This window comes from Simochromis diagramma, unplaced genomic scaffold (genome assembly GCF_900408965.1).
Source record: "Simochromis diagramma unplaced genomic scaffold, fSimDia1.1 OVJJ01000685.1, whole genome shotgun sequence".
Classification (NCBI taxonomy): Eukaryota; Metazoa; Chordata; class Actinopteri; order Cichliformes; family Cichlidae; genus Simochromis; species Simochromis diagramma.
In genome coordinates, this window is record NW_024387477.1 from 9896780 (window position 1) to 9924240 (window position 27461).

At 40.3% G+C, this 27461-nt stretch overlaps 3 protein-coding genes across 5 annotated transcripts; 1 reads left to right on the top strand and 2 right to left on the bottom strand.

The window, feature by feature from the left end:
- Positions 1–5590: 5590 nt before the first annotated feature.
- slc35a4 (solute carrier family 35 member A4) lies at positions 5591–7054 on the bottom strand. The gene has a single exon (XM_040016517.1). It carries the CDS (start codon positions 6952–6954, stop codon positions 5977–5979), a length of 978 nt encoding a protein of 325 aa, XP_039872451.1. The 5' UTR covers positions 6955–7054; the 3' UTR covers positions 5591–5976.
- Positions 7055–7167: 113 nt separating this feature from the next.
- Positions 7168–10517, bottom strand: LOC120724353 (SLC35A4 upstream open reading frame protein). Its single transcript, XM_040016519.1, has 3 exons — positions 10122–10517; positions 9682–9780; positions 7168–7678 (listed from the first exon to the last, which is right to left on the bottom strand). Exons 1-3 carry the CDS (start codon positions 10134–10136, stop codon positions 7481–7483), a joined length of 312 nt encoding a protein of 103 aa, XP_039872453.1. The 5' UTR covers positions 10137–10517; the 3' UTR covers positions 7168–7480.
- Positions 8852–27423, top strand: hmgxb3 (HMG box domain containing 3). 3 transcript variants are annotated; one of them, XM_040016495.1, is made up of 22 exons: positions 10653–10840; positions 11443–11552; positions 11642–11793; positions 11915–12089; positions 13244–13750; positions 13869–13976; positions 14087–14221; positions 14308–14552; positions 15645–15754; positions 15842–15922; positions 16124–16206; positions 16311–16418; positions 16533–16673; positions 16907–17214; positions 19198–19325; positions 22391–22522; positions 22630–22814; positions 22941–23163; positions 24867–25000; positions 25200–25319; positions 25514–25723; positions 25850–27423. In XM_040016495.1, the coding sequence occupies exons 3-22, from the start codon at positions 11654–11656 to the stop codon at positions 26441–26443; spliced, it is 3867 nt and encodes a 1288-aa protein (XP_039872429.1). In that variant the 5' UTR covers positions 10653–10840; positions 11443–11552; positions 11642–11653; the 3' UTR covers positions 26444–27423. The 3 variants fall into 3 exon arrangements, with proteins under 3 accessions (XP_039872430.1, XP_039872429.1, XP_039872428.1); XM_040016496.1 differs by lacking the exons at positions 10653–10840; positions 11443–11552 and adding an exon at positions 8852–9031; XM_040016494.1 differs by lacking the exon at positions 11443–11552.
- Positions 27424–27461: the final 38 nt, after the last annotated feature.

Below are 27461 nucleotides of genomic sequence, written 5' to 3' on the forward strand. Positions count from 1 at the left end.
GCACCTCCAAACCATACATCACAGCAGGTCTCATTACCATCTTGTAAACCTTCCCTTTCACTTCTTTACCACCCCTGAACCTTGTCTCCGCTCACTCCACTTGCCTCTTCTTCACCTCTTTGGATGGTTGAAACAAACCAAGTTTTTTTATTTTTTTTTTTTTTTTTTTAACTCATCTGCTTTCACCACCTCTGCTCCTTACAGCTTCACCTTTCCACCGGTGTCCCTCTTATTCACACACATGTATTCTGTCTTGCTTCTACCCCTACCTCTTCCAGCGTGCTCTCTACTCTCACTAAAGACCACAATGTTGCCTACAAACACTATAGTCCAAAGACCTCATCTGTCAGCCTGTCCATCATCATTGCAAACAAAAATCTATATGACACTAATGTTATTTCACTCAGCAAACCAGCTTCAGATCTTCATCTCTACAAGAAAACATATCCAACTCAACAGGGAGTGAATTTGACTCAGAGCCTACAGGTAGATGCTGGGGTGGGGGATGGCCTTTTTGAAATATGTTCAGTAACAATGGAAGGAAGTAGCGGCATAGCTTTTGGGGAAAGCAGTGTTCACAGGCAGGCAGTGAAAGAATGAGCAGGGAACTGACAGCTTATACAGCATGATTAAAAGGGTGTTGGGTATGTGAGGGGAGTATGCCAATGCGAGTGCCGCAGTACACTAGAGTGATTGCCTGAAGTATCTTGCAGCCTTCACCTCATTAGTAAAACCTGTACTTTTCTGGCTGCGATGAGTCAAAAATGTCTGCAGTTATATGGTCCTGTTAATTAGGTCAGATCAACAGGGAGGACAGCATTTGCCTCAGAAATGTAATTTTTTGACATCAGTTCTCTTTATGAGTAGAAGCTTTATTCAAGCTAAAAATTATTAATTCTACATTTTACAGCATGGTTTCTTATGTCGGTGTGCTAGAGCATGAACACAACACAAACCGCCTTTTCAATCTCAGCAGGTCATTTGGAATTGGCTTTTAGCATGGCTGCTCTCTCCCTTAGAGGTAAGGTGCAGAGTTCAGTCATTTGGGAGGGGCTCAGAGTAGAGCCACATCAAAGAGAGCTGGCTGAGGTTAGTCAGGTATCTGACTAAGAGGCCTCCTGGATGCCTCCCAGGTGAGATGTTTCAGGCATGTCCTACCAGGAGAAGGCCCCGGGGCAGACCAGGACATGCCAGAGAGATGATGTCTCTCTGTTGGCTCAGTGTTCTTTCAGATAAGCTGGGGAGAGGGAGGTGTGGGCTTCTCTGCTAAGTCTTCTCCCCCTGCAACATGAAGATGGGTGGATGGTGTACTTAGTTTTTCAGATACTTCTTTTGCATTTTGCCTTAGTTTTTTGATAAAATAATAATAATAAGATGTAATTTGTCATGTGTTGTAATTCAGCTCAAGTTGTTTTTACCTCATTTTAAAAGACCTGTAAAGGCCTAGATATCTTTATGTATTGATTTTATACCCACATTAATTTCTGATATGATATTATATGCTATTACTATATTATATTATGTCCTGATATCTTAGAGACAGGGTGAAGAGCTCCGAGTAGAGCTGCTAATCCTTCATATCAAAAAGAGCCAGCTAAGGTTGTTTAGGTTTCTGACTAGGATCCCTTCTGAATGAGGTGTTTCAGGCATGTCCTACCAGGAGAAGACCCAGATCCAGGCCCATTATGTGTCTCAGCTGGCTTGGGAATGTATTGGTGTTCCCCTGAAGGAAGTGGAGGAAGTGGATGGGGAGAGGGAGGTCTGGGCATCTTTGGGACCTGAACCCAGATTAATGGCAAAAAAAGAAATAAATAAATAACTGGATGGTTGGATAGCATATCCACTTTGTGATATTTGATATATATTTTCAGAGTGAACCCACTGCTGAAGGTCCTGGACCAAATCCCAAATCCTGCTGCTAATATCAGTGTGAGCCTCCTGCCTCGTTTGCTTAATGATGCCTTAAAAGGAAATAGCAGGACTGTCCTCATTTACTGCATTAACCCTCAAGGTACTGAGCTACACCACATCAACATACAAAGAAATAAATATGCATGTGTGATTTACAAAACAAAAATAACCCTCCTCCTTTCAGGTCTTCTAGATAACGAGACACCTTCTGCTTTAAATCTGGCCCAGAAAGTGAGAGGTTTTGCAACTAAGCCCACCACTGGTTGCTGGAGTCCAAGGGCAACTGAGCAAAAGATTCGTGACAGCATCACTGATCTAAGAAGCGTGATAATGTCACAGGGGGACAGTGAAGTTCACAGCATCTACGAGCTGGCCGAGCTCACGCAAAACCTGCAGGTAATTCATAAAATCAGCCTCATGGAAAATAATGCTTCCCAAATAATGAGTTTGAGTCTGTGCTGTGATCACCACAACAGATGGTGAAAAATCAATCATGGGAGAAGAGACGGGAAGAATCAGAAAAGATAAAAGTCAAAATAAAGGTTTATATCCGAATTATTACATTTATTCACAAGTGTAGCAAAAACTAGAACACAAAGTGTCTTCAACACAATAAAATGAGCTCCATGTTTTATATTACTTGGCAGACTTGCAAGACCTCAAATAGCAATCTGCTGTTTTCTGGAGATCATCACCCCAACAGCAGGCAGGGTACAGATACAATGAAATGTCTACAGGACCAGCTGAGGCAGGAAATGGAAGAACATATTACAGGTAAAATACTCAGATTCAAAAGTCACGGTTCCATATGGCTAACCACAGCTGGCGTATTCTGTTTGTTTCTCATATTCCCAGAAGGTAAAGAGAATGCAGAAAAGGTCCAGGAGAGAGTAGCGAGAATCCAGCAGCTGAAGGAGGCTCTCAGGGAGGAGACACTCAAGAGTGGAGCTGCTACTGGGAATTCCCCTGCCTGTCAACAAGTAAAGCACATCATCTGGCATTACAAACTCTAATTTATTACAGATCATTTAGAAAATACTCAGACCCCTACACTACTTGAATACCCTATGATGTAGATGGGGAATATAGTCCCACATATGCTGCAGTGAAGCATATGCATAGCACGATTCTGCCACTGAAATGCTTTTCCTTGGGGATGAGATGAGCAGTGTTACTCTTTTTTTTGAAACATCTGAACTTAGTCCTTTCAGTGAGCTCCAAGCAAGTAGGTGTTTGTCTTTTATGCACGACCAGCTTCCATCTAGCCTCTCTATAGGCATGATGTTGGAGTAATGCTGACCTTCAGCTCACTTCGGTTGAAACACCAACTCATCGAAGTTTTAAGCTTCCACTTCAATTTGGCTCCTGGTAACAGTTGAAATGTTGGAAGATGTTCAACACTCCTGCCCTGATCGACGCAAGTCTACAGCGAATTTCTTGGACTTCTAGGTTTTAACCTGACGTCCAGATTTGGTTTTCCGACAACACGTTAAAATGTGCAAGAACAAAAGGGGTTTGGGCATTTTCCAAAACCATGCATGTGGTTGGATAATGCAGTAACAAGGCTGAATCAATAATCTTTTCACCATCTAAAAATTATTTATGTGCACAAGAGTGGGCAGCCCACACAACGGCATTTGTTTTGCCAATTTAATGATTAGTCTCAGTTGGAACACAACAAAGCAGAGGAACGGAGGAGGCAACTTAAGGAGGATCATGGGAGATTAATTCAGCAGGAGGTGGAGAAGATGGAGAGAGACTTGGCACAGGAAAACCTACCGGTGAGATAATGAGATACACTAACACTATTCTGTTTGTGATCCATCTTAGCTGAGGTTGCTGAGTCAGTTTGAATTAATGCAAGGCTGGATTTATGGCAGGCAGTGGAATTCACTGTATAATTATGTTATTTTCTTGCATAATTTTATGGTTTGTGCATTCCTGTGTTAGAAAGAAGGTCCTCAGAGGGACTTGCTGGTACTGACCAGAGAGAGACAGGTCCTAGTACTGCAGATAGAGGCCCTGCGTGCCGAGGCCCAGCAAGCTGAAAAAGACCTACAGGATCAATATGACAGACACCGAGCAGAGCTGCACTGTCTCAGGGAGGAGAGCCTGCAGGTGGGAGAAATAACCATGATTCAAATAACAGGACTTATTCACATTTTATTAGTTTGTTACTTTCAGCAAACTCATGTCTGCCTGAACTGCCTCTGACATTAAAAACACCAAAGTTACATTTCTATCTTCATAAGGACGATCATAATTTGTGACTCAGTCTTGGAAATCATTACCATGTGTAAATTTTTAGCTGTCATCAATTCGTCTGGATTTCCAGATTATTTAAGAGAGGTCGTAGCTATGTAAATATTGTTCTTCTCAATAACTACAATTGCGTAAAACACAAGCTGACATTTAACTCTTTGATTTAAAAATGTGCAACAAGTTTTATAGTAGCTGAGCTATCAAATACAAGATTTCCCTTGAGCTCAAAAGACAGTATCTATATCCTAGCGCCTGTTAGAGCTAACTTTTGATGAAAGGTGGGGGATACACTCAGGACAGGCAGCCAGGTCATCACAGGGCATGACAACACATAGTGATGACAAGTTGTTGTAAACATGTGTATGAACTTGCCTGTAAATGTTTTATGGAAAGTTAATCAAATTAACAGCAATTAAATTTACTGTATAACTTTATTAAAAATCTGTATCCTTGTATGGTTGATTACTATATTCCTGTATCCATTAGGATTTATGTACAGTAAACATCGCATATTTATATTTGGAAGCACTGCCATAGACCGTAATGCTCTGATGATGGATAATGCAGCGCTGACACATCCCCCCCGAGTGATGATATTTGCTGATTCAGCTGTATGAGGGAGGAGTCACGTATATAAAGTTCATATTTTGCATCTTTTCCTGCTCTTAGTACTTCAGACTTACATTAAAATTATTAAGCATTTCGCCTAGATCTAAGCGGTGTGTTGCTATAAACATGGCAATTAAGAATGCAAGAGAGACAGACCATCGTGACATTTAAAAGAGTAGGTTATTCCTACAGAGAAATCCACAGAAAGAAAGCCACACATACTCAGAAGATGAGTTTTTGAAGTTAACAGCTTGTAAGGCAGCTTACAAGACCACAGTTTGATATTGATCATAGTAAGCAAACACCAGTTTTGACTTTAAAGAGAAGACTATGCTCTATATAAAATGACTTTGTTAGCTGCTTCATAAAAATACTTGTATAAAGCTTTACTAAATGATATCCTTTCTACATTGCTGTTATCTCCCTAGGTGTTCAGAGTGTTTCGTCAGGTAGGCGAAGAGCAGAGAAAGATTTCAGAGGGCAGATACAGAAGTGTGCTGCTGGAAGCGGTGCAGGATGCCATCTACTTGTCTGCACAGAACCAGCAGCTGCAGGCAGAGAATAAGCAACTCCGTAAATGTCAGTTTGAAATTATGTAACCTTTGCTAGATGTGTGGTTGTATAACTAAATGCTTAAAAAAAATGTTTTTTTTATTTAAACAGCAGCAGGAGAACTGAAGGATATGCTAGCTGCACAAGGTGATCCCGTGGCTGATCCCCCGTCAACACTGAATGTGTGACTTGAATGTCTTTACGCAGCAGTGTGCGGACTGTAAATCATGAGAAATAAATGTCAAATAAAAAAAACTATTTTTTGACACTTTATTGGTTATTAAAACACTGCATAACACTTTATCTCTGATGTTGTTCTTGGCAGAGAAGGTGATAAAAAAATGAAAAAAATAGCAGCAGTCATCGGAAATAATTCACTCCATATAACATTTGTTTACTGTGTGATCTGAATTTACTGCAGTGTAACACAATCGTAAAGTCAAATTAGGCAACATGACTTAACAGGTATGAGTAATATGGTCACAAATACGTGTTGGAATCCAAATAAAAAAAAGAAGAGTTTCAAGTTTCAGATGGAAGATAAGGCATTAAAAAACCCTAAAAAACAAAAGTTTAGGTAGCCTCCACTGAGAGCTTTTGTGGGGTCAAACTGTGCTGGTGGTTCTTTTATTAAAGACTGCACTATCTGTAGTAAAGGTAAGCTGCCAATCCAATCATAGCAACGGGTACTGGGAATAAAGCAGTCAGCTGCAAACCTAAGGTGGACCAAGACAACAGAGCATTAACCAGCATGGAACAGGAAATGACAAACAGTCTGGTGATCCCACTGCCATGTTTGAGAACCACAGACATCAGGAGTCCATTTGCTGCTTGTCCTGCTATGATAACCCAAACCACCCACGAGTAGCCTTCCAGAAAGCCTTTGTCACTTGCCGCAGAGGAAAAAGATGACAGTCCATTGATTACCACACCAAATATATAGAGGTAGAGGTTCTGTAGGCTCAGGGGAAGCTGCTGGCTCTTCAGTATCCCCTCTGTGTAAACTGCTGCCAGCCCTGAAACACAGCAGTACACCAGCACAAGGAAAAGCCCCCAGGCTGTGATATAAAGCCTTTCAACTTCCTCAGCTTCACCCTTGTCAGGTTCCTCCAAATCCAGGTTACTGTAACTGTGGAACACGCCTGCAAACATGAGGAGCCCCAGGCCTAACCACTGAGCAGGCCGGAAGCTCTTGCCCAAACAGAGGGAGTAAAGCAGGGCAGTGGAGGCAATTTTAAGATTTGACAGTACCTGGAATGAACTTGGGTCCATGTAGGCCTGCATCAGAACAACCAGGTTGTTGTTGAGGGCGTAAAGTATAGCAGGGACTGCATAGGGGGCCACGAAGGCAAGGCGTGGAAAAGCACACAAGTTTGATGTACCACCAGTGAGAACAAGAGTCATCAGAGAGATGAGCAGTTTAGCTAACTCAATCATTACAACACATGAGGAAGGGTTAAAAGGGACTTTACCATCTACCTTAGTGAGAGTGATAAGTGGTGCATGAGAACCATAGATGAGAACCATAAGCCCCAGGAGAAACCCCCACCTAATTCTTTTCACCAACTGCCTCTTAATCCTTGCTGGGGGACTGGGCCCCACATTATCAATCACAATCATAATCGATGACACACAATAAATACTTATTTTCCAACAATCTGAACCTCAGGCTTTGCTAAAGTGCATCAACCCCCCCACTTAAGGTTACTTTGAAATGACAAGCAACAAATTACAGCCATTTAAATGGTAATTGCACAATAGATAGATATTTCTCTATGTAGCTACGTGTTTTAGCTGAACAATAAAGATGTAGGAAATATTTTCAATTTTTTTTTATATGACTACTTCAAAATCTGACAGGTGTAAACAGCTGGAACAAAACTAAGACAGGTCATGAAATCTAAAGGCTCAAGGTCAGGGTTAACATTGGACAGATGCAAGTGGAACAGTAGCATGTAACTTCCCTCACAACAAAAATGCAAGAAAAAAAAAAAAAAAGAAGCAAGAATTCAGTCCCCAGTAAAATTTGAGTTAAATGTTTACATCCATAATCCAGTCTACGCAAAAGTCCTGATCTATCACGAGCCGGGAGCTCCAAGAGTAGTACTTCTGTAAAGTCACTGGAAAGACAAACAGTCATCCCAGATTACTTTGGTCCTTTCTTCAAGTTGTTCATGTACTCCTTAAAGGTCCTTTCAATGTTGGGCACTTGATAATTCTGCGCTGCATACATGCCAGTGACTGTTCCCAGCAGTACTCCCAGGAAGGCAGATGAACGTAGTCTGGCCACCACATAACCGGCCAAAAAGCCTTTCAAAAATGGCGATCCCAACACTGAACCACCCTACAAGGCAAAACAATATACACAAATGAAGATATTTCATTAAGGGTAAATATATATTCTGCATAGACCACAATCACAATTTAGCTTCCGTTAGTCTGAATGAGTGACCAGTATTCACTTTTATTCATCAGTCGTAATCAGTGTTGGTCAAGTTACTTGAAAAAAGTAATCAGTAACTAATTACTGATTACTTCCCCAAAAAAGTAATCCCGTTACTTTACTGATTACTTATTTTCAAAAGTAATTACTTAGTTACTTAGTTACTTTTTAAAAACACGATTTACAACCTGAAGAGGTGATAAAGCGATAGATCTTTCAGCCCAATTCTACTTTTTCTACATAATCCATCATAAAAAATGTAATCAAATGGAAAAATCTCTTTTTTTTAACTTGTTTTATCAGTTTTAATCTTTTAACTTTATGCATCAAGCAAAAAATTTAATTATATGCAACATTCTCTGAGTTGAATAAATTAGTTTAACATTTAAACCTATTTTCTGCACATTCCAGCACATAAAATAAAATATTTTTTGTGTTTACACTCACTCTTTCAAATAGATGCAAGTAAAACACAGCAGAACATAAATAAAGTCAAAGACTCAGCGGTCCTGTTGCTCTATTTTCACCTATTAAGCAGCACTGCGGTAGGCGGAGGTTTACCCTGGTGCAGGTGTGCCGCGGTCAGTTGAAGAATCCGCGACTTTCTCTGTGAATTGCGCACTCGGTACTTGCTTGGAAGTTTAGGGGTTTTTTTTCCGCTGTAAAAAGAAGTTTTCTTCCCACGCACAACGGACGCTAATGTTTTTGTCACTTTTAATGGAATCAAACTCAAAGTAAGGTCAGTACTTCCACGCTTTAAACGCTGCATGCTCATACTCTCTCCCACAATCGATATGTGATCCATTGTTGATCTGCACACAGCTGTTGTCACTAACGGCGCACTCGCTTACGTCACTGTCGTGAGACATTCTCGCAAAAAAAAAAAAAAAAATCACGGTTTTAGTAACGCAGTAGTTTCCTACGGGAAAGTAACGGTAATCTAATTACCGTTTTTGCAATAGTAATCCCTTACTTTACTCGTTACTCGAAAAAAGTAATCAGATTACAGTAACGCGTTACAAGTAACGCGTTACTGCCCATCTCTGGTCGTAATACAACTGCTAACGGAAATGCTTTACATTTACAATCATATACACTCTCCGGTCACTTTATTAGGTATACCCACTCAACTGCTCATGAACACAAATATCCAGTCAGCCAGTCACATGGCAGCAACTCAGTGCATTTAGCCATATAGACGTCGTGAAAACAAGACGCTGAAGTTCAAACAGAGCATCAGCGTAAGGAAGAAAGGTGATTTTAAGTAACTTTGAATGTGGCATGATTGTTGGTGCTAGGTGAACTTGTCTTGGAGATTAAGTATCGGAATTTCAGAAGCGGGACCACGCCTCTATACACGCTCCTTTCGGTTCTCACCTATTTGGGTTTCCCCAGTCCGACAAGCTGTTTGTTCTCAAAATTATTGTCAGTTTTGTTTTCGGTATTTTGAACTATACTTATCTGTTGTGTCTCTGATGAAAATGTGGGGAATGGATGACTTATTACAGACAAAATCTACCTACAGGTAGACAAAGTATCTCAAACCTGATGTCACAAAGCTCAAATCATGTCAAACTGGTTTCTTGAAAGCCACAATGAGTTCATGCCACTTAAATGTCAGCTGATCTCAATGGAATAGAGCACCTTTGGGACGTGGTGTGACATTTGATCAACAAATCTGATGTTTACATGTCAAGATGGGAAAAAAAAAAGCTGTCAGTAATGTTTCCAGTAGCTTGTTTAATCTGTGCCATAAAGAATGGAGACAGAAAAGATCCAACTCGGTAATAGCATCATATACCTTATAAAGTGGCCACCGACTATATATTCCTACAGCAAGATTAGACAAGGAGAACGTGCTTCAAGGTACTGACCACTTATCTGGGACACCTGTAATAACTTACCTGGGGAATTCCTGCAGATACTTCGTGCTCTACTCGCCTCTGGATCTCATCCAGCTGATTTTTGAGCTGTGTTAGATCTCTTAACTGTTTCAGAGGATCCTGTAATAAAAGCAGTTAATCAAATTCCCATTAGACATGATATGATAGTTCGAAATTAATCTACCCGAGGACAGGTGACAGCCTAAACTTGTCTACAGCGGTTTTACGAAGAGCACATCTGTTTTTTTTTTCCACCAAACTCTACACTTCTGTCGAAGTTATCACAGCTACAAGCGGTAATACTAAAGCCGAACAATTTCATGTAAAAGTGATCCCTACCCTGTTTAAAATAAACGCTGTTAAGAGAAAAATATATTTTATTGTCCTAGCAGTCGCTAACAAACGATGAAGCGCACAGCATAAACATAAAACATATTCAGCCTGACCACACTCTCACTAACCTTGTCATCCGCCATTTTTGCTCGGTGCGTTAATCGGCATTCGGCTCATAAGTCTGTGCTGCAGCTGTTTATCCGCTCGATTGGTATAGCCTGGAAATCAATGCTTTGTAATACGTTAGTTATACAAATTGAAATTTGGTGCTGTTGGCATGCGTATGAGAAAGTACGGTTGGAAAGAGTTTGGAGTTTCCCTTCCATATCGCTGTCGCGCAAAGTTATGAAAATCTTTATCAGGATGCACGTCATTTAAACTTTCCAAATGCATTTCTTTGGCTTTGGGATTTATGGGGAATATTTAATTTTTAAATGCGTCCCATGTATGTATCCCACTCAAAGCCACTCTCTACCCTGTTATTCTACTGTAGCCCCTCTAGAGACATTTAACCGGAAAACAATTGCGCTTGCTTGTGTCCACAAGCACTACTCCGTAGGACGCACACTGCACTTTCACGTGGCAAAAACGTCTTACGTGATTGGTTTAATGTATACATTCTGGCATGTGATTGGTTAATGACAATGGCAACAAACCGCCATCTTTTTTCATGAGACGACTAGCAACGAGGCTACTTTACACCTTTACTAGCGTCGTGAAATTCTTTATCTAATGTAAAGAACAGGCAACACGTAGCATTACTTAGCATAATAACACAATGCATGGACATTTTCGACGACTTCTAAACGTTGTTCAGAGTAGTTTGTAGTACCTTGGGCCGTCGTAGGTAAGACTTCAATAAGAAGGCATTTCATTGGATAACTGACTGACCGTGCGGGCAGTATTAACACACGCCATTAAACCTACCTTTAAAACGAGGAAGGAGCGGTGGTTTTTACATGTTTGTTTGGTTTAGTATCTCTCTCCCTGAGCAATGTGGATAAAAGTGCATGGCATTTTTGCAGCGATATATTCAAATAATAACCTTTAGTCACACTCCAGTACTTTTATTAGTATTATTTTTCATTAGTTATAGCCTTTATTAGCACCTCTGCTTGCCTCTCATCACCCGAGGAAAGGAGGTGAAATAAACTTTATGTCAAAAGCACTGCAGTTACTATGTAAAATCACCCTTGTCATACTGTTCAAACATTGTGCCCGCTAATGATTTGTGCCTTAGTTGCATGTTATTGTGTTATTAGGCATGAAATAGCTAAGATGTGCAAACATGGAATTTCATAAAAACAAATTTGCAAGTTGTTTCCAATTTGAGCTTTAGAATTTACTGCATGTGAACGAGATATTGTATTCACTCGTCTAATGTGTGTTTTTGTCTGTTCTTATCGTTTGTGTTTTTATTTACAACTATTTTACTGCTCTCTTGGCAAGTTAACTACCGAATAAGAGATCTTTATTCTCCCTGAGACTTTTACTTGGTTAAATAAAGCCTAAATGCTTCTATTTTTGGTGCTTCCCTTTTTGAAGTGAAGTGGAGATGGGTACGCTTTGACACAACACCCCTGCAATAAATTCCATCTTCTTGACAGTTCAAACATGGATCCCCTGCTGTGTGTCATTTTTGTCCTAGATCTTTGGAAACATGGACAAAGTGGAGCTTTTTGAGGTTGTTAAAGTGACAGAAGAGGTGGAGAGTGCCTACAGCCAAATGGAGGTGACATCCTTTAAAAAGAGGAAGAGCAAACCTCAAGATGACAGTGTGGAGAAACCTAAGAAGCCTAGGTAACATGAATAAAATGGTTTTCAACCCTTCTTTCATCACTGGCTGAGCTTCAAAGGCATTAAAGATGTCTTAAAAATGTCATGTTCTAATTGTAGACTTGGAATGTGTTGTCTGCCTTAGGTCTGCCTATCTGCTATACTACTTTGATGTTCACCAGATTATGCAACTCGGAGTCTCTAATATGCCACAGTCTGAGATCAACAAGCGTATCAGTGAGAGCTGGAAACGACTCAGCGTAGCTGAGAAAAGCTACTACCTGGAAAAAGCCAAGTTGGAGAAGGAGGGCATAGATACAGTAAGCTGCAGTCTCAACTTTTTTTTTTAAATGTAAACAAACCAGCGTATCGGATTAGCTGAGAAGACCATATTATTTAAATCCATTAATCTGTAGATTAAACCTTCTTAAACACTTATGCTAGAATTCAAAACTGGCGCACTTTCACCTGGCAATATGAGTCTGTTACAAATAAATTAGAAAAATACTTAGTTCAATATATGGGAAAAAAGATTTAATTTACATTTAAGACCTTCCTCAATAGTGTTTGACTATCTTTCAAAATATGTATATATTCCTACATAGTGAACAATAGTGTCAGAACGTTGAAAAATGTCTGCAGCCTTCATAAACGCAGGTACATAACCTTACTTTTGTTATATGTGAACATGCAGTCATCCTTAGAAGTATACAAGTCATTTCCAAGGGACGACTTACTATGATCGTAGAATATGATTTTATAAATATAATAGGAGGGCCCCATCACTGCAGCCAATCACATCATGAAAAACAGTCACTTTTTATAACTTCTAAACAGTGAGTGATGTTAACATTTTCAGTGAAGATCTGAGAATAAATCTAGCATGTCCACAGATATGCTAGATCTCTTTCTCTTACAAGGATAACAGCTTGTTAAGGCAGTCGTCAACTAATATTTATTAGTTGGCTGGAGTGCCACAAGAGGGCAGCAGCATCAATTAATATTTACCTGGGACTTTGATTTTCCAGGTAAATATGAATTGAATACCTAAACTTTAGCAAATAAATGCATTCCATTATCTTCTTTGAAATATCAACTATGAATCAACAAAAGAAACCATGTAACTGTGTTTAGCTGGACGTGAAGAGTCAGAATTTGTTACTATGGTAACTGATTCAGATTTTAAATTACTCCTGTTTTCTGAACAAAACATCCAGATTTTCCCTCATCTCTGAGTTAAAAAGTTCAGTAAAAACTTAACAGTAAAAAGTATTTTTATTATAATAAATACTGTACTAGTAGACACTCTAGTAGTAAATTAATCATTATTCCACAAAGTCAACCCGTCTTTTTAAAAACATTGCCACTGGTAGACAGCTGATTAAAAAGCCCTTCCTCCAGTGAGATTAATTTATTTCCTTTATCATGAATTCTTTTGGCCATAAAAAATGTCTCGATTGTGCTTTTTCCTCAGTCATCTGTTAGTCCCTCCAAAGATCTGCCAGGCTTCCGCAAAATCCTACCAAGAACCAGTTACTTTGTATTGTCCAAAGGCTGCTCCTCAAGTCTCCAGCCGGGAAGCTCTCAATCAGAGCTCAGCATTGAGTCTACGGAGAATCCACCTGAAAATGGCTTGCCCTCAGTCTCCCTTATTCAGGAAGCCCGGTTGACACCTCTAGGTTTGGCTAGTAAGGTTGAACTCTCTGAACACCCCATTGTTGTTGATGAAATAACAGGGGAAACGGCGGTAGTGTCTCCTGCCCTCCAAGGAATTGCACCCGCCTCTTCCTCCTCCTCTGTCTCACCGAAAGCAACAGCTTCTGGAGACTCCAGTGTCTCACAGAGCTCTGGTGACTGTGCGGCAAATCGGGTCATACTGAAAGGAAATGAGGCAAAAGCTGGCAGTAGTAGTTACAGTGCATCGATGGTGCAGCAAACACAGGGGGAAACCACACAGGTGGTGGCCATCATACCCACTCAGGTACGACCTAAATGTCCTCCATCTTCTGCCAGGTTGTAGACTGATATTCATTAACTTATATAATCACCTAATTTTAATAACAGCACATGTATTTTGCTTACTTCTTGCCTTACCCTAGAACCTACTGGAGCCCAAGTCTTTGGCAACTGTGAGCTCTGTGGGCCCGGTGGTGATGGTCCCTGTTGGAGCAAGCATAGAGCAAAGTGTCAAACCTTCATATAAAATGGTAAGCATGCATATTAGTCAAATAAAGAAAAATCTTGTATCTGGAAGAGTACACATTTAATTTTTAGGACTTGAAAGACCTGAAGTTACATATTTTCTTCTTCTCATCAGTCTGTGAAGACATACACTCGGAGAGGTCGAGGGAGGTGTCTGAATCCTGGCTGTTCATTTGTCTACGTTACCCGCCACAAGCCACCAACATGCCCCGAGTGTGGGAGCCACTTGGGTGGTAAATGGATACCCGCTGTAAGTGTTAATGAAACCTAAGAAAAAATATTCACTATTTACTTGTGATTCTAATCAGTTAGTTTTGGCTGCCATTTTCTTAATAGGCAAAAAAGTCACACGAGAAGCAAGCTGCTTCAAGGCAGTTGCAACAAAAAGCTAAAAAAAAAGCTAATAAAAGCTGTCAAACCACACAACCAACAACTCAGAAGGCAGGTGCTGCTGTCAGCAAAATAAATAGTACTGCAGTCAACAAAGAAGGACAAGTTCTGAGGCGCGCCAGAAAGCAGCCTGTTCATTCAGCTGGATTGCCACAAGAGGGCAGCAGCACCAAACAACCGGCTCAAACAAGGTGTGTGTCATTTCTGCAGATTATTACTGTCTGAGAGTTCACAAGGCCATTAAATCAGATATTGTGTTCGTTCTTTTAAAGAAGCAAGTTGATTACATCAGCGGTCCCCAACCTTTTTTGCGCCACGGACCGGTTTATGCCCGACATTATTTTCACGGGCCGGCCTTTAAGGTGTCGCGGATAAATACAACAAAATAAAACTAGTACCGGTACCGAAAAAAAGAAGATTTATTCATAACACATGTGAAAAGACCCAGGAAAACCGAGTTAACGATAAAAACTATAACAAAATAACGCTGAAAAACGATAAAAACCCTGAAAACCATACATTTCACACTGAGCCTCAACTCTCGCGGCCCGGTACCAAACGACTCACGGGCCGGTACCGGTCCGAGGCCCGGGGGTTGGGGACCGCTGGATTACATGGTTTAAGTGGTGGTTATTTACAGATGGAAGCTTTTATGCTTTAGCTGCAGAAGGCATGCAGTATGAAAAGTACAATGCAAAAGTCTCAAGATTGCTTCTTGTAGTCTGTCATTTATATTTACATTTTTCTTCAATACTTTCTTTTAATGTTCAAAGTCATTTTGAGCATTAATTCTCAGGCCTTCTGAAGGACTATCAACATTTTTCGTTAACTCATTTTAATCTTGTACTTGAATGTTTTTTAAATATTTGTTAAGCCATGTAACAATAATATCAGAATAACTGAAGCATAAAAAGGCACTAAAATCAATGGCATGTACCTGTATTTGTAGATTTGTATCTGTATGCCCATATTTGTCATTTTCCTACCAAATGTCAAGAAATTTGAGGTGGCTCAATGCTTTTTCACAGCACTGTATGTGCATTAGTGGATTTGTTTATTTTTAAAAATGCACACTTATCTTGTTTTTTCTCTTTTAACTTACTGTACCTTCCTTAATAACAAGAACTGCCAAAAATGTGTGGAAAAAAAGGCCATTTTGAAAATGTGGATGAAGTTGAATTATACTCATTTCCTCTTTGTGCTGTTAAAACAGCTGCCTGCTGCCCTCTGTGTTTTGACACTAGGCTGTATCTGACTTGACATACTTACTCTTTTATTTCTAGACAAGTGAAAGACAATCCTAAAAGTGCCTCAATCCAAGGCCAGGAAAAGAGCAGTACCACTGTGCAGAAGAGGCCTGTGAGGCCCATCCTTCCTGCCTGCTACAACACAGGTGAAATGAAACAGAGCCAGCAGTAATGTTTTGGTGCCTGTGTTTAATTGGGCTCTTACAGCGTCAACATATGTGTTTGTGTTTTAGGTCGTGCTGTGTTTCAGATCATAACTGTTCCACCTGACAAAGAGAAATGTCAGTATTCACACAACAATAATTCACCGAATGGTAATGATCATTTGACTGTATTTCTAATTATTCTTCATTCTGTGCAATTTCCACATTTGTGGCTTCTGTCTGGTTTTATTACATGTATGCTCTGTACTTGTTCTTGACACATGCAGACCAATTTTATCATGAAGTGTCTCGATGTGATTGTATTTTCTGAGGTTTTAGCTCTCAGTTGATGTGGTTCTTTTTTAACCACAGTGCCACCAGAGAGTTTCTCAGGTCTCAAACCCAGCACTTTAAAGCAGCTCGGCCACGCTGTCCCAACGACCACAGCTAACCAGGTTAACACATACATATGGTTACACACACAGAGAAAAACCTCACACAGAACTGCAAAACAGCAGAGTTAATTCTTCTTTCTAACTGTCTGCATGCATTTGCATAGGATTTTCCGGGCGCAGCTGACAGAGGCCAGCCCACGTCTTCTCTGACTGACAGGAGAGTGAATATCCTGTCAGTTGTGCCTTTCAAACAGCAAACAGTTTCCAGTTTTGTGAGTATCTTCTTTGCAGTTTATTTTGCTGTAATTGTGTACAAACCTGTACTTTTGTCCCTCTATATTGCTTGTTTGTTGATATTTAGGTAATTTACTTCTTTATTCTTTAAGGATTTGGGACTGTCCACAGCACGAGGCAGGGGTCGGTGTAAGAACCCATCTTGCGACTATATTTATAAGAACAGGCACAAACCTGCAGTGTGCCCGAAATGTGGCTGCGAGCTGACCCAGAAGAATGCCAAGGCAACAAAGGTACACAAAACCTTCCTTCCTCCAATTTTTCTCCAAAGTGCAGGTGCTGTAAGGTGCTGTTACAGCTGTAACACTTTCGTTTACTTGTCTTCACTATAATTATTGCAGAAACCTTTAGCAACTTCTGAACACAAATGTATTAAATGCTTTACTTTTACTTTAAAACCAACATTTTTGTATTTTTCAATACGGATCCATTTGTCTCCATTGATTTCTTAATTTCCCCTTTTCAGTCTGAGACTCTGCTGTATCCATACAATCCCCTTAGTCCTGCCCAAAAAGACATCCAGCGTCAAAATACGGTGCAGCTGCTGCGCAGCTCTTTGCAGATTCCTGAGAATGAGACTGAGCTTCAGGAAACATTAACCCTCATCCAGGAGCTCAACACTTTCCAGGTTGTCTTTGTTCAAGTGGCTGACCAGGAGCAGGAAAACAGCGCCGAGGCAGAGACCATGCTTCAGTCTAGGTGGCCTCAGTACTACGAGTCAGCAGCTACTCACTGTGGCCTGTGTAACTACCCTCTCTTCAAAGGTGATCAGAGGTAAGAAGATGCATGACAAGATTAGTTTTAATATCTTTAGTATTCTCCCACCTTGATTATTGTAGTTCACTTTTCACGTGTGTCTCTCAGTCCTCCATATCTAACCCCCAGTTACAGCAGGTCAGCAGCAAGGCTGCTTACAAAAACTAGTCAGCAGTCACATATTACACCTATTCTCTGATTCCTTCACTGGCTTTCAGTGAATTTCATAATCCACTTTAAAATTCTGACCTCTGCTTAAATAGCAGAGCTTCTGAAACCTCGTCACTGCAGCCGGCCTCTCCGATCCTTAAACCAGGGTTTTAAAAATAGAGGTGATTGTGCATTTGAGGTTGTTGCACCTAAACTGTGGATTAGCCTTCCACACTTATCAGGTCAACTTCACTGTTACTGGTTTTAACTGCTGAAAAGTCATTTTTATAGGTTAGCTTTCCCTTAATATTTTCCCCCTTGACTTTGACCGTAATTTGCAACTATTTGCTTGTATGTTGGAATGAGTCTCTGACCGTATATGGTTGATTTTGTTTCTGTGTGGCTCCAGTCCAATCCAACTTTATTTATATAGCACATTTAAAAACAACAAAGTTGACCAAAGTGCTTTCCAATAATAAAACAGAGATAGCAGTTAAAACCATACTTTAAGCATACAATGAAATAAGAAGATAAAAATAAATCAACATGAGGAGTAGAATAAACAATAAGATATACAATGAATAAGATTAACAAAGTAAAAAGATTAAGAATGACCAACAGCTGACTAAAAACTGACTACAAACTGGCTCTGATAACACTCCTAGAAGGCCTTTGAAAAAAAGTGTGTTTTTAAAAGTGATTTAAACATTTCAAGTGTTGGGGCCAGCCTAATATGGAGGGGCAGTTTATTCCATAGTTTGGGGGCCACAACAGCGAAAGCTCGGTCTCCTCGGTGTTTCAGTCTCGACATGGGGACAGCAAGGAGTGACTGGTCAGATGATCTGAGAGACCTTTGTGGAGTGTATTGGTGTAAAAGGTCTGACAGGTAAGACGGAGCCAGGCCATTTAAGACTTTAAAAGCAAGCAATAAAATTTTAAAATGAATTCTAAAATGGACAGACAACCAGTGTAAGGAGGCAAGAACAGGGGTAATGTGCTCACGTTTGCGTGTCCCTGTCAACAGGCGAGCAGCAGCATTCTGGACCATTTGCAAGCGTGATAGTGAAGCCTGATCAATACCAATATAAAGTCCATTACAATAATCAAGGCGAGTGGTCACAAATGCGTGCAAAACTCTCTCCAAGTCACAAAAGGAAATAAAAGGTTTTACTTTAGAGAGCTGCCTCAACTGAAAAAAGCTTTTTCTCACCACTGTATTTACTTGTTTGTCCATTTTAAGAGCTGTGTCAAATTTTACTCCAAGGTTTGTGACAATTGATTTGACACACGATGTAAGAGGACCCAAGTCAGATGGAGGGACACCAGGTCCATTCGGCCCAAATATAATGACTTCAGTCTTCTTTTCGTTAAAGTTTAAAAAATTCAGAGCCAGCCATGCTCTGATATCCTTAAGACATTCTAAAATAGGCCTGAGGGGGTTAAGGTCATTGTGTTTCATCGGTAGATAAATTTGACAATCATCTGCATAAAAATGAAATGAGACTTTATGTTTTTTAATAATATGGCCAAGGGGAAGTAAATAAATACTAAAAAGAAGGGGCCCAAGGATGGATCCTTGAGGTACACCACATGGGAGGGGGGCGGAAGATGAATGAAATTTACCAAGTGAGACTGAAAAACTTCTATCAGAGAGGTATGACTTAAACCACTCCAAGGCAGTGCCTCTAATTCCAACATGATGTTCTAGACGATAAATCAAAATGGTTATCATCACTCTGTGGCTTTTATTCAAACTGTTAAGCACTTTGTAACTCTGTGTTTTGAAAAATGCTAAAAAAGTTATTATTGTAATATCTGGTATCTTACATTATCTGTATCTGTACATTTTAGCACTGTTGCAGGACAGGAGAACTGCTGGCTGCTCACTGAAACTCTAATGCAGACAGTCTCTCTGCAGCTCAAGGTTTGTCTCAATGTTCAGTGTCTGGCCCTGCACAGCTTCACTGACCTTCATCCAGGTAAGCAGAGCCAATTGAAGGTATATTGCACATATAATTATGGGATTTGTTTGAATTAAATAAAGATTCTTCAGGAGACTGGCTACCTTTTGTCTGCAGAAGCTCTCAGTAGGCACACGCTGGCACATACAGTTGTGGTCAAAAGTTTACATACACTTGTAAAGAATATAATATAATGGCTCTACCGAGTGTCCCGTTATTTCTAAAACTCTGATTTTTCTCTGATAGAGTGATTGGAACAGATACTTCTTTGTCACAAAAAACATTCATAAAGTTTGGTTCTTTAATGACTTTATTATGGGTTAACAGAAAAAAGTGATCACATCTGCTGGGTCAAAAATATACATACAGCAGTGCTAATATTTGGTTACATGTCCCTTAGCCATTTTCACTTCAATTAGGCGCTTTTGGTAGCCATCCACAAGCTTCTGGTTGAATCTTTGACCACTCCTCTTGACAGAATTGGTGCAGTTCAGTTAAATTTGATGGCTTTCTGACATGGACTTGTTTCTTCAGCATTGTCCACGTTTTCAATGGGGTTTAAGTCAGGACTTTGAGAAGGCCATTCTAAAACCCTTATTCTAGCCTGATTTAGCCATTCCTTTACCACTTTTGATGTGTGTTTGGGGTCATTGTCCTGTTGGAACACCCAACTGCGCCCAAGACCCAACCTTCATGCTGATGATTTTAGGTTATGTTGAAGAATGTGAAGGTAATCCTCCTTCTTCATTGTCCCATTTACTCTCTGTAAATCACCAGTTCCATTGGCAGCAAAACAGCCCCACAGCATAATACTCCCACCACCATGCTTGATTGTAGGCATGGTGTTCTTGGGGTCAAAGGCCTCACCTTTTCTCCTCCAAACATATCGCTGGGCATTGTGGCCATTGTTTAGTCTGACCACAGAACTTTCCTCCAGAAGGTCTTATCTTTGTCCATGTGATCAGCAGCAAACTTCAGTCGAGCCTTAAGGTGCCGCTTTTGGAGCAAGGGCTTCCTTCTTGCACGGCAGCCTCTCAGTCCATGGAGATGCAAAACACGTTTAACTGTGGACAATGATACCTGTGTTCCAGCAGCTTCTAATTCTTGGCAGATCTGCCTTTTGGTGGTTCTTGGTTGACTCTTCATCCTCCTGACCAATTTTCTCTCAGCAGCAGGTGATAGCTTGCGTTCTCTTCCTGATCTTGGCAGTGATGAAACAGTGCCATGCACTTTATACTTACAAACAATTGTTTGCACTGTTGCTCTTGGGACATGCAGCTGCTTTGAAATGGCCCCAAGTGACTTTCCTGACTTGTTCAAGTCAATGATTCGCTTTTTCAGATCCATGCTGAGCTCCTTTGACTTTCCCATTGTAGCATTTGTGGGCGTTTGTATCCAATGAGCCCTATTTAACCTGTCTAAGAGAAGTCACCAGCTGTAGTCACTCATAATCACTCACAAGAAGTTAAGAGGCCATGCTATGAAGCTCAGTTCACTGACAACTTTCTAAGTCACCAAAATTGCTAATTCATGTTGCTGTATGTATAATTTTGACCCAGCAGATGTGATCACTTTTTTCTGTTAACCCATAATAAAGTCATTAAAGAACCAAACTTCATGAATGTTTTTTGTGACAAAGAAGTATCTGTTCCAATCACTCTATCAGAGAAAAATCAGAGTTTTAGAAGTAACGGGACACTCAGTAGATCCATTATGTTATATTATTTACAAGTGTATGTAAACTTTTGACCACAACTGTATGTAGTAATGACCAGAAATTTACATTCAGTTATCATAGGCATGAGTGCCATGGTAATTTTAATTATTTATTTGAACTGTTCTTTTTCAAAGAAGTATTGGTTCTGAATTTATTCTGGATTTTCTCTAATCCAGACAGGGTCAAAAACATACACAGACTCATCTAAATCTTTCAATAAGTGGTGCTGAGGTTCTACTGTGTTTTTTAACGTGATGAGGCCAAAGCCTATTAAATTCTCGCTGGTGATCCCAAACAACATCAAAACTGGTTTTGAAAGGATAAAACAAGCTGACATTAGACTTCTGGAATGGTCTTCCTAACACCCCAGCTTGAATGTTTTTAAAAATTAATGAACTAACCTTATGCTTAAAATGCATAAAACCTTTGACTCTATGTGGATTAGAGAAAATTAAAAATAAATTCAATCCTATGCACCAGTTCTTGTTTTCTAAAGTTGTTAAAGATGTATGCTTCACAATCATTACACCCTGAAAAACAGCTAAAAAATCAACAATACCCCAAACTACCATGACATTTATGCTGTATGTAAACTTCTGACAACATCTGTACATTTATAGACCCATGCTCCCAATTTGACTTATCCAGTTTTTAGTACACTGTGCTTCTGTGATCCACTGGACAGAAAATAAGTTGGCAAAGTCTTCAGTCGTGATGGAAATTCCAGTGTTACCCAAACAGCAATGTTATTATGAGTAACGGTGGCTCTGTGAGACCAAAACAGTAAAACTAAGAAGGGTGCTGCAATTCTGTTTGCTTAAAATGTTAGAAAAGACAGCAGTCCACTACTTTTAGCCTTGCTACTCATCAGTCACTCCTTTTTCAAAAAAGAAATTGGTGCTTGTTCAAATGTTAACTCCATCGGTACCTGCCCTGGAATAGCTCTTCTTCAAAAAGTGCCCTTAAAGGTCAGCTTCTGCAGTAAAATGTTGCATTTACCAGTTGCAGCAATTATTTCACTGATTGGTTAAAAGCCTAGGATATAAGACTCCAGTGAATGCAAATCTATCAGTATTTTCAAAAACTGTTGTCATCGTCTTTCAGCTCCATACTAACCTTTAATAATATAAGGACAGGTTAACGTTTCAACCTGCCTCAATATGGTCAAAGTAACAGATGGGGTTGTTGATGATGTTGATGACTTCTGGCTGACCATGGAGAAACAATATTTTCCTTGTGTATTCATACCAAAAGCATTGAGTGGATATAAACAGCTCTTACTGAGGAAGCTTTTTTATAAGGTGTGGTTTAGCCTGTAGCAATATTCTCTGGCGTCGAGTTGATGAATCTTTCTTTATTCTAACAGGTCTGTTCAACATTGGGAACAGACTGCTGGTGAGCATCGACCTCTTTCTGAAGATCAGGGCCAGCATCAAACTAGGCCAATCACCCTATCAGGCAGCCAAGACTATAGTGGACCACGTCCCCAGTCATCCTGGTAAAATCCTCTATTACACTCAGCATTTATTGCTTCTACTTTGTAAGGGTCTACATTTTTAAAAATGGCTTTGACAGTCTGTTTTCTCCTTTGGTTTTGGCCTCCAGTCCATTCTCTTAATCCAGATGAATCATCTCAAATTCAAGAGCTTCTCCTGAGTGGCTACTGGGCCTTTGAGTGTCTCACCGTACGAGATTACAACGATATGATCTGTGGAATTTGCGGCGTTGCTCCAAAGATAGAAATTGCACAGAGACACACAAACAATGTCCTGGAGCTCAAGAATGTAGAAGTGAGAGTTTGGTGATAACAACTGTAATTAATGCCACATAATTTTTGTTTTGGCAATGGCTGCTTTGTTTAGATATGTGTTTGACTGTGTGCTTTTTTGTTGTGTCCTCTTGTGACCTTTCTGCAGTTTACCTGGCCTGAGTTTTCAGTGTCAGATGAGGTACATGTGGATGACTTCTGGCTGACCATGGAGAGTGAGGCTATTGAGCAAGCAGCTTTCCCCACAGACATCCCTATCACACGGGTAGATGCTTCCATAATTGCTCCCTTCATTCCACCTTTGATGAGGAGCCCCACTGTTATCAACACAGAGAAGGACAAGGTCTTGCCACACCCTGAGCAGTCCTCGGGTATGTTCTTCCTGTAAATTACTGCTGATTTTAATCTCCACATGCATAAATCATTTTTATTAAGGGGTGTCCGATGTTCCAGTGATTAAATTCTAGTGCAAGAAGTACTATAATCAAGCAAATATAATGGAGATTTTTAAGGCTAAAAGAACATAAATGCGTAATAGTGTTTAAAAAAAACAGTTTTGTAGTAAACACATCTCACATGACCATTCATGTGCACTGTATGTGCGTAAGATGCTGTAAACAGGAAACGGAGGATTAAAAACATACTAAAAGTGAGATCAAGGATTTCTTTACTCGGACTGCCGATAACATGGAAATGTTACAGAACCACAGGAGCGGCGGGAGAACATAGATTAGGGGATTGTTGCACCAATATGGTGATTTAGTAACGGGTATTGGAGCGGTATCCACTGCTAGAAGAAGTCATTGCAATGAAAAAGCAAAACTATGAAATCTCACAGGTAGCCTAGCCATAATATTTGAGCTTAATATACCCTCACTGGCCACTTTATTAGATATACTGGTTCAACTGGTCATTAATACATGTCTAAACCAATCATATGACAGCAACTCGATGCATTTAAGCATGTAGACGTGGCCAAGACAACCTGCTGAAGATCAAACACATCATTAGAATTATGATTTAAGTGACTTTGACTGGGGCATTGTTGCCACGTGGGGTGGTAATTTGCAAACTGGTAATGTACTGGGATTTTCCCAAACAACAGCATCTCACAGAGATGGTTTACAGAGAATAATTTGAAGAAGAGGAAAAATCCATCATCATCATCTTGCCGCACAGCAAGAAGGTCCTGTTCAATTCCACCATCAGGCCTGGGTCTTTCTGTGTGAAGTTTGCAGGTTCTCCCCGTGTTTGCGTGGGTTCCCTCCGGGTACTCCGGCTTCCTCCCACAGTCCAAAGACATGCAGTTAGTGGGGATAGGTTAATTGGTTAATCCAAATTGCCCATAGGTGTGAATGCAGGAGTGAATGTGAGCAGATGGGCCACTTTAGTAGGAGAGCACATGGTTTTCACGCCTGTTAGTTAACAACAGGAAACCAAGGCTACAATTAGACCACAGAAGACTGGTCTGAGGAGTCTGGGCTTTTGCTGCCACGTTTAGATTTTAGGGTGAGAATCTGGCATAAAGAACATGGAAGCATGGATCCATCCAGTGTACCCATCTTCTAATGTATAGCACACCATGTCAAAAAGCTCAAATCATCTTAAACATCTTTATTGAACATGACAGTGAGTTCACTGCACTCAAATGGCCTTAGCAGTAAAAAAATCTCAGTGTGATAGAGCACCTCTGGGATGTGGTTGAACCGGAGAGTCACATCATTCATGTCAGTATGGACTAAAATCCCTGAGGAATGTTTCCAGCACTTTGTTGAATCTGTCACCATTTGGACAATAAAGTCCAACCCAGTACTAGGAAAATGTATCTAATAATGTTACTAGTGACTGTATATGACTGAGAAGAAATCAAGGTTGTCTGCATCATCATTTCGGAAAGTCTCAGTTTTGTCTCGCCAGACTTGAATACAGACCTACAGATTTCAAATGAAAACTGAAGGCAGCATTTGCAAAAGTTGGAGTAGTGTGGATCTGAAATATATGTTAACTTGCTTTAAGATGATGGAGTAGGGATGTAGCCATTTTTTAAGACAGCATTGTTCATCATGTGCTTCAGGAGATCCATCAGTTTTGGTACGCCTCATTCACGACAGTCAGCTGAGACTCGACAAGATTGAAGATCACACTGAGGACGAGTTGAGAAAAGTCCTGGACTGCTGTGGGGCAAACATCGCCCCAGGTTCCACTAAGGTACGTGTGTGTGTGTGTGTCACTTTTTTCCTACTATATAACTGGAACTGGAACTAAATTTACTACTTATGAAGCCAAATCTTCAAAAATCTGTTTTCTTGATCATTAATTTGCTTTGTTAATTCATTCATTTTCTCATATTTGTGTGAGAGTTTGTATTAATAAAACCCTGCTTTCTGTCTCCATTTGAATGAATTAGAATGAGCTGCTGGCCTCTCTGATCTCCTTGTACGCAGTCGTTCATAGCGGCCTCTCCACTGCCACACAACCCCCTGCACACCTCACTGCTGGCAAGCTGTCCAAAGTCTGCCCCCACAAGGTAAAAACAGCAGCTAGATGTTATCCAGATGTGTCAAAACAAATGAATTAAATGGATCAACTTGTATCACATGCATCCATCTGCAAGTGTCATTTGGTGCAAACACACCAAAGTATTTTAAAGAAGTAACAAACAAAAGTGATTGTACACACTTTAAAAAGTATAATTGTTTTCTCTGTGATGCCTGTGCCCAGGTCATGTGCGCGTCTAAGTACTTGGTGAAAGGAGAGACGGCTCGTGACCATGTTGATCTGCTGCTGTCATCTCGCTACTGGCCTCCAGTCTATGTTTGTGACAGTGCTCGTCAGGTGGCCCTTTGCACTGACCTGCAGTACCCACAGCTGGCGAAACAAATGTGGGGCAGAAATCAAGGCTGCTTCTCTGACCCTTTTGAAAAACCAGTGGTGTGTGATTCCAGTGTTTAGTGTGATCGAAATAAGCTGTTATTATAGTAGTTTGCATTCAAAAGTTACGAGGTAAACACTCTGTGTGGTGCCTTCCTCAGACAAACTGTCCTTTGTCTTCTTTAGCTCGTGTCATGTCCGGAGCTCCAGGACCAGCTGTACAGTGCTGACCTGTCCTCCGGAGCAGAGAACCAGCAGGTCCACCCCATCACCAAGTCCTCTTCCTGCTGGCTGGTTCATCCTCCACAGGAAACCCAGAAGCCTGCTGCTCCAGAACATCATTCTATGGTCGTCTGCAAAGACCTCGAGCCCTATGTTAGCCTGGTAGCTGAGATAGAGATGGAGAAGGGCGAGGAAGATGACAAGAGTGCTCCGGATAAAGAACAGTCAGATACACTCAAGAGTGACTCCACAGAAAGTTCTTCTAGCGTTCCTTCTGTGAGCCGTGCGCTGAAACAACCTATTGTTTTCAACAACACAGCTTATTATTACCTGTACAACCGTCTGGTGGATTTTCTCACCAGCAGAGACATCGTGAGCCAGCAGATCAGTCAAGTTGTAAAGGCCTGCCAGCCTGGAGAGGTCGTGATCAGGGATTCTCTGTACCGACTGGGAGTGGCACAGATAAAAACGGATGGCGAGGAAGATGAAGGAAGTGGGGTGGAGGGACAGGCACAGGAGGAAGAAATAGAGACGTTTGAGGTTGTTCTGGATGAATAAGCTAATTTGGCTTAGAAAGCGAGATATGTGAGCAAGCAGGCAGGGAGGTGGACTGAATGTATAATGGCTGCAAAAATTTAGAAACATGCAAGTTCTACTAGTGATTGTAGTGATTGTAGGGTTAACCCTGACAATAATAGTATTTTTAAGATGGTGATCTTGTATCAAGTTGTTGAAACAGTTTTAGAGATGTTTAAGTGTGAGAACAAGTAGATCAGATTGATGGTAATGAAATGTCAAAGCTGTCCTTCTCAGTTGACTAAATGAATGTAACCTATGTATATATATGTTTTTTTTAGCAACAGGAAATAAAGATTGAAAAAAGAACAGAACATATATGTAATGTATGTAAGTAACCTTGAGTCCTGCTCATAAATGAGTGCTTTCCTCTGACTGAAAGAATGTAAGCAGGGTTTTATTCACTCAGCTACGACTTCAAACATGAAAGTAAATATTTAGCTTTGAATTATTTGGTATATTTATAACCCTTTGGCGTTCCTGCTTTACATTTTTACACTCTTACCTCTCAACTGCCACCCGCTGCCTTTTGGACTGATGTTTATTTTGGGAAGCGATTATAAATGTTAATTGTAATATATGATAATGTGGTGATAGACCCTTGTTGGTAGTTTTTGCTTTAATTTGTGCCACACTGAATGAGTTGGGTTGACTCAAGTGAAGTAGCCAACCTTTAAAGAAACAGCTGCATAAAAGATATGTAATATATCTGTCTATGTGAAGTATTCGTTTTTTTTTTTTTTTCATTTTTTCTGGTGTTGATAAAGATAACGTAGACTTTGCCTGGCAGTTAAAATGAACAATGGATGAACAGAATCTCTATAGAAGTATTGGGGCTGCAGAGTTGTTAGTAGGGACACCTGTTGATCAAGTGGCACCGAAGCAGCCGTGTATAGTGGTAATATGCAAAAGTAGTCTGTAAATTAAACTGCTTCTGTCACAAATAAATATAAAGAAATTAATGGCTTTGCAGCTTTATTTAAATGTATAAATAACATGT

Excerpts from the sequence above, each read along its gene's own strand:
- slc35a4 (XM_040016517.1), bottom strand. The coding sequence starts at position 6,954 with ATGATTGTGATTGATAATGTGGGGCCCAGTCCCCCAGCAAGGATTAAG.
- LOC120724353 (XM_040016519.1), bottom strand. Across the intron at positions 7,679-9,681 it reads TATCTGCAGGAATTCCCCAG|GGTGGTTCAGTGTTGGGATC; the intron begins GTAAGTTATTAC and ends TTTGCCTTGTAG.
- hmgxb3 (XM_040016496.1), top strand. The coding sequence starts at position 11,654 with ATGGACAAAGTGGAGCTTTTTGAGGTTGTTAAAGTGACAGAAGAGGTG. Across the intron at positions 12,090-13,243 it reads AGAAGGAGGGCATAGATACA|TCATCTGTTAGTCCCTCCAA; the intron begins GTAAGCTGCAGT and ends CTTTTTCCTCAG. Across the intron at positions 23,164-24,866 it reads ACACCCTGAGCAGTCCTCGG|GAGATCCATCAGTTTTGGTA; the intron begins GTATGTTCTTCC and ends CATGTGCTTCAG.